Source organism: Pelophylax lessonae (genome assembly GCF_965119305.1).
Source record: "Pelophylax lessonae genome assembly, chromosome: 1".
Classification (NCBI taxonomy): Eukaryota; Metazoa; Chordata; class Amphibia; order Anura; family Ranidae; genus Pelophylax; species Pelophylax lessonae.
In genome coordinates this window covers 324,787,236-324,797,883 of record NC_138768.1, presented here as the reverse complement: position 1 = coordinate 324,797,883, position 10,648 = coordinate 324,787,236, and the positions used below count along the sequence as shown (strand labels likewise).

At 49.5% G+C, this 10,648-nt stretch overlaps 1 protein-coding gene across 1 annotated transcript; it reads left to right on the top strand.

The window, feature by feature from the left end:
• Window positions 1-241: 241 nt before the first annotated feature.
• Window positions 242-798, top strand: LOC309545559 (uncharacterized protein; the record flags this gene model as incomplete). Its single annotated transcript, XM_082244769.1, has 2 exons — window positions 242-358; window positions 610-798. The coding sequence occupies 2 exons, from the start codon at window positions 242-244 to the stop codon at window positions 796-798; spliced, it is 306 nt and encodes a 101-aa protein (XP_082100895.1).
• Between the last annotated feature and the right edge of the window lie 9,850 nt (window positions 799-10,648).

Sequence of the window (10,648 nt, the reverse complement as noted above, 5' to 3'; positions counted from 1 at the left end):
GGATCGGATGCGGTGAGTATGCTTTCTCCGTCCCTTGTGCTGTATTTTCTGTGCGTGAATTTTGAGCGGGGGGTGTCGGCGTCGGCCGTCGGCCGTCGGCCGCAAGCCGGCGGCCTTGGCCTTCCTGTTTAAGATTTGCGGCCTTCCGGACTTTACAAAGGACTTTGTGGTCCGCCAGGCTTTGAAGGGTTATAGGCGGGGTTCGCGTCGGCCGGATGGCCGCCGCCCGATATCGTTCGAAATGTTGGGGGAGTTGGCACGGCAGGTGGGCAGCTCCTGCTCCTCTCCGTATGAGGCGTTGTTGTTCAAGACGGCCTTTGTTTTGGCCTTTTTTGGGGCGTTCCGCATTGGAGAATTGGTGAGTGCTAATAGGAAGGTTCCTGGGGGCCTTTTGGTGGGAGAGGTGAGTTGCTCCGCTTCTGCGGTTGTGATTTTTCTTCGGAGGTCCAAGACCGACCAGGCAGGTAGAGGTACGTATGTTCGTTTGTATAGGGTGGGGTTCCCCCCTCTGCCCAGTGGCGGTGGTACGGGAGTTTCTGGGGGCGCGCCCCCCCGGTTGGGGGGTCTTTCTTGGTGCACCTGGACGGCTCGTCCGTGTCCAGGTTTCAGTTCAGGGCGGTGTTGAGCAGGTGTTTAGCTGTGTTGGGCTACAAGACCGGGGATTATTCTTCGCACTCCTTCCGCATCGGGGCGGCTACGGAGGCTGCCAGGTGGGGTGTTGATGACTCAGTGTTGCGGCGTATTGGTAGGTGGGAGTCTAACCGTTTCAAGTTGTACGTTCGTCCTCATTTGTTGTGATTTGTGGTACGTCGGGGGGGCTCTGTGGTGTGTCCTGTTTGTCATGTTTTCTTGCTGTTTCATTACAGAGGGAGCTGCGTGCCTGATATGGATCGTGGGGCATTCATATGTGTTCTGGGGGGCCAGGAGGGCTGAAGTGCGGCCCAACGGGCGCCAATTGGGTTTTTCTCGGGAGGAGGCTGTTGTCCGCTGGATTGGCGTGCCGGGTTTGATCTGGTGCAAGGTCCTCCCGGAAGTGCATCGTTTTGCTCGGTTGGACTGGGCCCCGGGCGTCCTGGTGCTGCATGCAGGGGGCAACGATCTGGGGGTCCGTTCCATGCGCCTGCTCATACGAGATATCAAGTTTGATTTTCTCAGACTGCGCACCTCCTTTCCCGACATGGTTATAGTTTGGTCGGACATTGTGGGTCGGACCTCATGGCGTTTTGCCAGGTCCGCTGCGAGTCTGAACAAAGCCCAGATTAAGGTGAACAAGGCGGTTGGCCGTTTTGTTTGCCGTAATGGGGGTGTGGTAGTCAGGCATGGGGAGCTGGAGGTGGATACGTGGCGTTATTTGCGGGGTGACGGTGTGCATCTGAATGCGGTTGGTACCGACTTGTGGACTCTTGGGATTCAGGATGGAGTTCAACGGGCTCTGCGAGTGTGGCAGGGCTCACAGGTGTAAGGTGTCACACCTGTGTGCTGTGGCGGTTGGGGGTCTTTGGAGGCGGTAACAGGTTTTTTGGTCAGTGCATAAGGTGACCCATCTACGGTATGGAGCCCTATAGTGTATCCCGGTTAATAGGGGTTTAACCGGGATGTGTTAACAAAGGGTATCAGTGGAAAAGTGGGTTGTTCCTGAGCTGGTGTTTCGCGGCTGGGGACCGTTGGGTTTCTTGGATACTGATACCATTTTTGAATTGGATTTTTGGTGCCTCCCAAGACCAACAACCCCTGATTCTCTTATGTGTACTGGAGTATTTATTGGTTTACTGTTTACAATGTTTTAAATTGGTTGTTAATAAAATGGCCTAACAGGCCACAATTTTATCCAAAGTCGTTGTCAGTATCATTTGTTTAGAGGATTAGAAGGTGGGTGGTTTATGGTAAGAACAGGAGTGGGCATCGGTCATACCCTAATCAAGTCAGGCCCGGAGCAAAAAAAAAAATAGGCGCAGGGCCTCATGATAGGGTTGATAGGGGACACAGGAGAAGGAGGCAGGATAGGGTTAACAGGTGGGCTGTGGCTGGTGGTGCCAGTAAAGGATTGGATTAGGCCAGGTTGGGTGGGGGCTCAGGGGTGGTAACACTGGGTGGGGCTGCTTTGGGGCCAAGCAGAATCGTGTGGAGCAGCAAAGAAGAAGGAGGAATCCCCGCCCTCCTGCCCTTGAGTTTGGGATTTCGGACTGTGCACGTGGAGGATGTCGATTCGGATTTGGAGTTTTGGGATGCTGTTTTTGTGGTTGGCGGTTGGGGGTCTTTGGAGGCGGTAACAGGTTTTTTGGTCAGTGCATAGGGTGACCCATCTACGGTATGGAGCCCTATAGTGTATCCCGGTTAATAGGGGTTTAACCGGGATGTGTTAACAAAGGGTATCAGTGGAAAAGTGGGTTGTTCCTGAGCTGGTGTTTCGCGGCTGGGGACCGTTGGGTTTCTTGGATACTGATACCATTTTTGAATTGGATTTTTGGTGCCTCCCAAGACCAACAACCCCTGATTCTCTTATGTGTACTGGAGTATTTATTGGTTTACTGTTTACAATGTTTTAAATTGGTTGTTAATAAAATGGCCTAACAGGCCACAATTTTATCCAAAGTCGTTGTCAGTATCATTTGTTTAGAGGATTAGAAGGTGGGTGGTTTATGGTAAGAACAGGAGTGGGCATCGGTCATACCCTAATCAAGGCACTCTCTGCTCTTCCTAGGATGTTTCACTGCACTCGGGCAAGCTATTCATGAGCATCATGTGACGCTGTATACCGCAAATCCATACAGGTACTTGGAGGTTTCATTTTTTAAAAATAACACTAGCATGATTTGGACTCTGTTCCCACTAGTGTGATTCTAAATTTGCGTGATTTTAAATGCAAAATTGGAATGTAAGTTTCATGTGACTTACATGCTATTTTGCACTCTCTGGCACTCAAATAGCAAGAAAGTCTCAAGAAAGTAGTGCAGGAACCTTTTCCAAGTTGCTGCAACTTCAAGTTGCAGAGATTTGAATGGGTGCTATTGAAATCAATGGGGTGCGACTTGTCATGCGACTTTATACGTCCAAAGTCACATGACAAGTCTCACTAGTGGGAACGGAGCCTAAATTATATTACTAGAACAGAAAAAGGATAGTAAGTGGTCTGTGTTTAGTATCACTTTAGCCACTTTAAGACCGGAAGATTTTCCTGCTTTATGAGCAGGCCCTATTTTGTGATTCGGCACTGAGTCTATTTAACTGACAATTGCGCGGCCGTGTGACGCTGTACCCAAATAAAATTGACATCCCTTTTTGTACCACAAATAGAGCTTTCGTTTGGTGGTATTTTATTACCTGTGTGATTTTTATTTTTTGCGCTATAAACAAAAAAATAGCGACAATTTTGAAAAAAAAAAAAAACACAATATTTTTTACATTCTGCCATATAACATTCCCCCTAAAAAAATTTAAAAATCTAAATTTTTTAACATTTTAGGCCAACCTGTTTTCTGCTACATATTTTTGGTAAAAAAAAATCGCAATAAGCGTATTTTGATTGGTTTGAGCAAAAGTTATTGCGTCTACTAACTACGGGAAAGATTTATGTAATTTTTATTGGTTTTTTTACTAGTAATGGCGGCGATCTGCGTTTTTTTGCGGGACTGCGACATTGTGGCGGACAGATCGGACCCCTAACTGACATTTTTGATAGGCGCCATGTGACCCTCCAGAGACTTCCAGGGGAAGCAGTTCCCAGGGTCAAACCAAGCCCTCAGTTGATCCAATCTAGTGGACCAGTAATACGTCGAGAGATCCGGGAGCTTGGCGCCTCCCAAAGCCTTGGGCTGAATTAACAGGGATGTAGCGACTCTGGCCCTCTTCCCGTACCAGATAAAGTTACGTAAGCTACAGGATAGGGCAACCATGTATTTCCTGGGGAAGGGGATGGGAATCACCCTAAAGATGTAGAGTATTTGTGGCAGGATCATCATCTTATAGGCGGCCATCCGACCGCCCCAGGAAATGTCAGTCTTAGCCATGTCCCCCATCTCTTTATTGATTTTCTTAAGCAAGGGGTCTAGGTTAGCAGGGAGGAGTCTAGCTATACTCGGGGTAACTCGCACCCCTAGATATGGGATTTGATCCCCTGTCCATTGGTAGGGATAGTTCAGTTGGAGGAGGGCAGCTACCTTCGGGTCAATTCCCATGTTGAGTATTAGGGATTTAGAGGCATTGACCTTGTGGTAGGAAATCTCCCAAAAGGCCAGCAGTATCCTGTGAACCGCCGGTAAGGACCGGACCGGGTTTGTCAGGACAACCACAACGTCATCCGCAAACAGGTTAACCTTGTGGACGGTGTCTCCCATTCGGAACCCCTCGACCCCGTCGTCAGAACGAATGGCCTCCGCCAGCGGCTCAATCATCAGATTGAAAATCGCTGGAGAGAGAGGACAGCCCTGGCAGGTGCCATTGGAAATGATGAACGGGGCCGAGGCAACGCCCGAAGCGAGAACCTGGGCCGAAGGGCAGGAATAGAGTGCCAACAGAGCAGACAGATTCTACCGAACTTCTCCAAGGTCATCCGCATATAGAGCCAATTTACTCTATCAAACGCCTTCTCTGCGTCCAATGTGAGGAGCAGAGAAGGGGTATGAGAACTCTCAGCGAGATGCACCAGGTCAATAATACGCCTGGTGGCATCCGACGTCTGTCTGCCTGGCATAAACCCCATTTGATCATGTTTGATAAGGTACGGGAGGACGGTCTGTAAGCGGGCAGCCAAGATTTTAGCATATATTTTGGTGTCGCTATTCAGTAGAGAGATGGGCCTGTAATTAGCTGGGAGGCTAGGATCCTTTCCTGGCTTGGGGATGGTAGTGATGTAGGCACCCAGCATTTCCCGCGGAAAGGTGGATGTCGACATCGCCTTATTGAAGACCTGAGCAAGGAACGGGCTGAGGGTATGGTTGTGGAGTTTATAGTAGTCGTTGCCCAATCCATCCGGGCCCGGAGACTTGCCAGTAGGAAGGGATTGGATTACCCTAGACACCTCCGGTACCGTTATCGGAGCCGAAAGGGTACTAAGTTGGGTTTCAGATAGGGAGGGGAGGGACAGCTTAGCCAGAAAGCTCTGGATGGCTTCAGTACTGGGTTGGGTGGTGGAGGAGTCTTGGGACAGGTTGTAGAGAGAACCATAGAACTTCGCAAACTCATTTGCGATGTCCTTCGGGTGCGTGAGTTTAGTTTTGGAGGCATGGTGCGTAAGGTGGGAAATGCGGGCAGACGCCCGCCGTTGTTTGACCCGGGCAGCTAGGACCTTACCCGCCCTGTTAGCATGAGCATAGTAGCAAAGTCTAAGGCTTTTGAGGTGGCGATCATAACGTTCCAGAAGGTGGGATTTAAGGGACTCACGCCTGCGGGTCAGATCCCTAGTCACTGTGTCGGTAGGGCCTCGCTTGTGGATGGTCTCCAACTCCCTAATTTCCTTAAGGAGATCCGTTAGCCTCTGGTTGTAAGCCCTGCGCAACCTGGCCGTTTGCTGGATGCACACCCCACGAATGAAAGCCTTGTGCGCCCCCCACAGTGACCAGGGGTCCGAAACCGAAGGAGCGTTTATGTGAAAGAACTCCAACAATTGATCCCCTATAACCTTGCCTGTCCTTGTGTCCTGAAGGACTTTGGTGTCACATCGCCAAATGGAAGTCCGTTCTCTGGGTCCGCCCTCCTCCAAGACCATCTCCACAGCCGCATGGTCAGACCATGTGATGCTTCTGACAGCCAAGGAGGAGACCTTACCCAGTAAAGGGAGGTCCGTCAAAAACATATCAATACGTGCATAGGAACGATGTCTGGAGGAGTAGTGGGAGTAGTCCCTTTCCGAGCCATGCTGGCACCTCCAGACATCGTAGAGTTGTTCCCTGTGGAGGAGGGATTGCAAAGAGAATTGTCGCCCCCGGGCGGGCACTGAGGTGTCAAGCCCTGGGTCGACCACCGTATTAAAATCCCCACACAGTACCAGATTACCATACACATTAGCAGTCACCTGCCGAAGCAGTCTCAAGAGAAACCTCTTCTGATGACTATTCGGAGCATACACTACCACAAGAGTCATAGGAAGAGAGTTGAAGTCCCCCTGCAGGATTAGGAATCGACCATCCGGATCCCTGGTCTGACCCTTAAGGGTGAAGGCCACAGTGTCCCTGATCGCCACCAAGACTCCCCGCTTCTTCTCCGGAGCGTTGGCAAAAAAAAGATGTGGAAAGTTCCTATGGGAGAACCGCGGCGGCTGGGCGGCCTTAAAATGAGTCTCTTGCAGGGCAACTACATCAGCTCGACTGGTGCACAGTTCAGTCCACAAAGAGTGGCGCTTGACAGGGTGATTAAATCCGTTAACATTCAGAGAGAGCAGTTTAATGGTCATGGTGGGTGGCTCAGGGGGGAACGGTCAAGCTGGGTGAGAGCAAAGTAACAGAGTTCAGGGTGCAGCATGATGAGGAGCACTGGAATCAACGAGGTGATCAGTTAAGCAAAAAACAATCCAACGTCGGAGCAGGAACAAGGGGAGGAAGGGAAAGGAACAGGGGCAACAGGCAGAGCCCGAACCATAAAAAAAAGTCCAAAAGCAGGAGGAGCCTGTAACAGGTAACGAGGGGCCAGGAGGATTAGGGTCATCCTAGGCCTGAGACTAAAGTGGAGACTGTGGGAAGACACTATCACCTCCAAACGAACGTTGCGCTGAGTTGGAGCGTTTGCGTGATGCTACTTGCCATTCACTGGGGACGGGCGTCGGTGAAGGAGCCGTAGAGGGTCGAGGGGACGAGTCCGGGATGATGTTCCAGCGTTGCAACAGAGCCAGTCCTTCCTCCATGGTAGAGATGGTGACTGTAGACCCATTGTGCGTTATGGACAGGAAGGCCGGATGTTTCCACTTGTGTGGAATGTGGTGATTACGGAGGGCCTTAGTCACCGTGGCCAGATTCCTTCGCTTCTGTAAGGTGTGCCTGGACAAATCGGGAAGAATCTGAAGTTGAGGGTACTCTCCCGGCAGGGATTGCAACTTCCTGGATGCCATAAGCACTTTACCTTTAGTGATGTCGCGAACCTAAAATTCGCCGTTCGCGAACGGCGAACGCGAACATCGGGAAATGTTCGCGAACCGGCGAACCGGGCTAACCGCCATAGACTTCAATAGGCAGGCGAATTTTAAAACACACAGGGACTCTTTCTGGCCACAATAGTGATGGAAAAGTTGTTTCAAGGGGACTAACACCTGGATTGTGGCATGCCGGAGAGGGATCACGCAAAAAAAAGTTCTTATAATTTTTTGATAGAGAGCCAATTATTGGAAAAATTAAAAAAAAATAAAAATAAAAAATTTCTTTGGATTTAGCATCTGGGGGGTCTAAAAAGTGTACCTGTCAAGTTTCAGCTCTGTAGCATGTCCAGAACCCCTAAAAAACAGCATTTTTCTTATATTTTCAGGAATACAGCTTCTCTGCGGCTGGCTTTTTCTCTTGCAGGCATTTAGCGGGCATTTTTTTAGGCAGGCATGTCATTTTTTGTATTTAGTGTCTGGGGGGTCTAAAAAGTGTACCTGTCAAGTTTCAGCTCTGTAGCATGTCCAGAACCCCTAAAAAACAGCATTTTTCTTATATTTTCAGGAATACGGCTTCTCTGCGGCTGGCTTTTTCTCTTGCAGGCATTTAGCGGGCATTTTTTTAGGCAGGCATGTCATGTTTTGTATTTAGTGTCTGGGGGGTCTAAAAAGTGTACCTGTCAAGTTTCAGCTCTGTAGCATGTCCAGAACCCCTAAAAAACAGCATTTTTCTTATATTTTCAGGAATATGGCTTCTCTGCGGCTGGCTTTTTTTCTTGCAGGCATTTATCGGGCATTTTTTTAGGCAGGCATGTCATTTTTTGTATTTAGTGTCTGGGGGGTCTAAAAAGTGTACCTGTCAAGTTTCAGCTCTGTAGTATGTCCAGAACCCCAAAAAAACAGCATTTTTCTTATAATTTTTAGTAGAAAACTAATGCAGTGTCTTTCCAGCTGTCTTTTTTTCTTTCTGGCAAGCTGAAATATGATATGCCAAGGCAAACATGCCTATCAGTTGAGCTATGACACAGACAACACTGCACACATGGGGAAATATGTAAAACAAAAAACAGGAAAAGGAAATTAGGTGACGGTCACAAAACATGATATTGTGATTGGCCCAATAAAAAGTCGCCTCGCGATGAGGTCGCGCCAAAGTCGCGCTAAGTCGCGCCAAAGTCGCACTGGAAGCGACGCTACTTTAGTGGTAGCGGCAGTGTAAACCAGCACTAAAACATCCAGTGTGTGAATACGATCAGGTATGATGTTTTATCGGTCAAGTAGTGTAAGGGTTACGCCCGTCGCCCGCTTCACAGTGACAGACCAAACTCTGACAGACCAAACTCCCCGTTTAACAGTCAGTCAGTCCATTTGCACAACCGCAAACTCCCCATTTGCACAAGGTTGGATACCAGCTAGCCATGTCCCGTTCCTTGTCCTCACTGACATCATTGAAGGTCTCTTCCTCCACCCAGCCACGTACAACACCAAGGGTCCCCGAAAGGTGACAACAAGCCCCCTGGGACGCCTGCTGTGGCTGGTATTCCACCTCCTCAAAGCCAACATCCTCCTCTGACTTCTCTTCTTCAGACTCCTCTCTCTGCGTTGCCACAGGTCCAGCAATTGACAACGACAAGGCTGCTTCTGGTGGTGATGGGGACCACAACTCTTCCTCTTCATGCTCATCTACAGCCTGATCCAGTACTCTTCGCAGGGCACGCTCCAGAAAAAACGCATATGGGATGAGGTTGATGATGTTGCCTTGGGTTCGACTGACCACCAGGGTTGTCACCTCCACAAAAGGACGCATGAGCCTACAGCCATTGTTCATGAGCATTCAGTAACGCAGCCAAAAAATACCCAGCTCCGCAGAAAGAATGAAAGAAAATGAATGTTTTTTCTATGAAAAATTATCCTGCGGATCGCTTTTGGTCTGTACACAATGAAGCAACGACCTTATCATCTGGGGTGTGCCAACACAATCCTAGAGGTGATCGCTTCATTGTGATACGCAAGCCCCTTCACCACGACAAGGTAACGATCACGAAGGGGAATTGACACATGTATGTGCCTTTTTTTTTGTTTTTTGTTTTTTTGCAGCCACAGTGTAGCACCAGAGGCCAGAAAAATTAGGCATGTACACATGCATGAAAAAGCAGGTATTGTTGCAGCTGCTGCTGTAGCAGCGGCCTGAAATATTGAGGTTTTAAGGCAGAAAGTGCACTAAAAAATTGCGGCTTGAACCGTAGTTGGTGGCGGAGACGTCACGTAAGTCATCCGGCATGCAGAGAATGATTATATACAGCAGCGTGTGGACCATTTTTAGGCCAAGGCATCTCAGTCATCACCAGGCCTTTTTTAGTCAAATGCATCCCCCACTGTCAGTCCCTTCGGGATCCATGCCTCATTCATCTTAATAAACGTGAGGTAATCAAGACTTTTTTGACCTAGGCGACTTCTCTTCTCAGTGACAATACCTCCTGCTGCGCTGAAGGTCCTTTCTGACAGCACACTTGAAGCAGGGCAGGCCAGAAGTTCAATGGCAAATTGGGATAGCTCAGGCCACAGGTCAAGCCTGCACACCCAGTAGTCAAGGGGTTCATCGCTCCTCAGAGTGTCGATATCTGCAGTTAAGGCAAGGTAGTCTGCTACCTGTCGGTCGAGTCGTTCTCTGAGGGTGGACCCCGAAGGGCTGTGGCGATGCATAGGACTAAAAAAGCTCCGCATGTCCTCCATCAACAAGACGTCTGTAAAGCGTCCTGTCCTTGCCGGCGTGGTTGTGGTGGTAGGAGGAGAATTACTTTCACCTCTTCCCCTGTTAGATTCCCGTTGTGCTGTGACATCACCCTTATATGCTGTGTAAAGCATACTTTTTAACTTATTTTGTAGCTGCTGCATCCTTTGCGACTGCCGGTAATTGGGTAACATATCACAGACTTTCTGCTTATACCGGGGGTCTAGTAGTGTGGCCACCCAGTACAGGTCGTTCTCCTTCAGCCTTTTTATACGAGGGTCCCTCAACAGGCATGACAGCATGAAAGACCCCATTTGCACAAGGTTGGATGCCGAGCTACTCATGTCCAATTCCTCATCCTCACTGATGTCATTGAAGGTGTGTTCTTCCCCCCAGCCACGTACAACACCACGGGTACCAGATAGGTGACAACGAGCACCCTGGGATGCCTGCTGTGGTTGGTGTTTCTCCTCCTCAAAGCCACATTCCTCCTCTGACTCCTCTTCCTCACACTCCTCTTCCAGTGTTGCCGCAGGTCCAGCAATCGATGGTAAGGCTGTTTCTGGTGGTGGTGATGGTGACCACAACTCTTCCTCTTCCTCTTCACGCTCATCTACGGCCTGATCCAGCACTCTTCGTAGGGCACGCTCCAGGAAAAAAACATATGGGATGATGTCGCTGATGGTGCCTTCGGTGCGACTCACTAGGTTTGTCACCTCCTCAAAAGGACGCATGAGCCTACAGGCATTGCGCATGAGCGTCCAGTAACGTGGCAAAAAAATACCCAGCTCCGCAGAGGCTGTCCTAGCACCCCGGTCATACAAATACTCGTTGACCGCTTTTTCTTGTTGGAG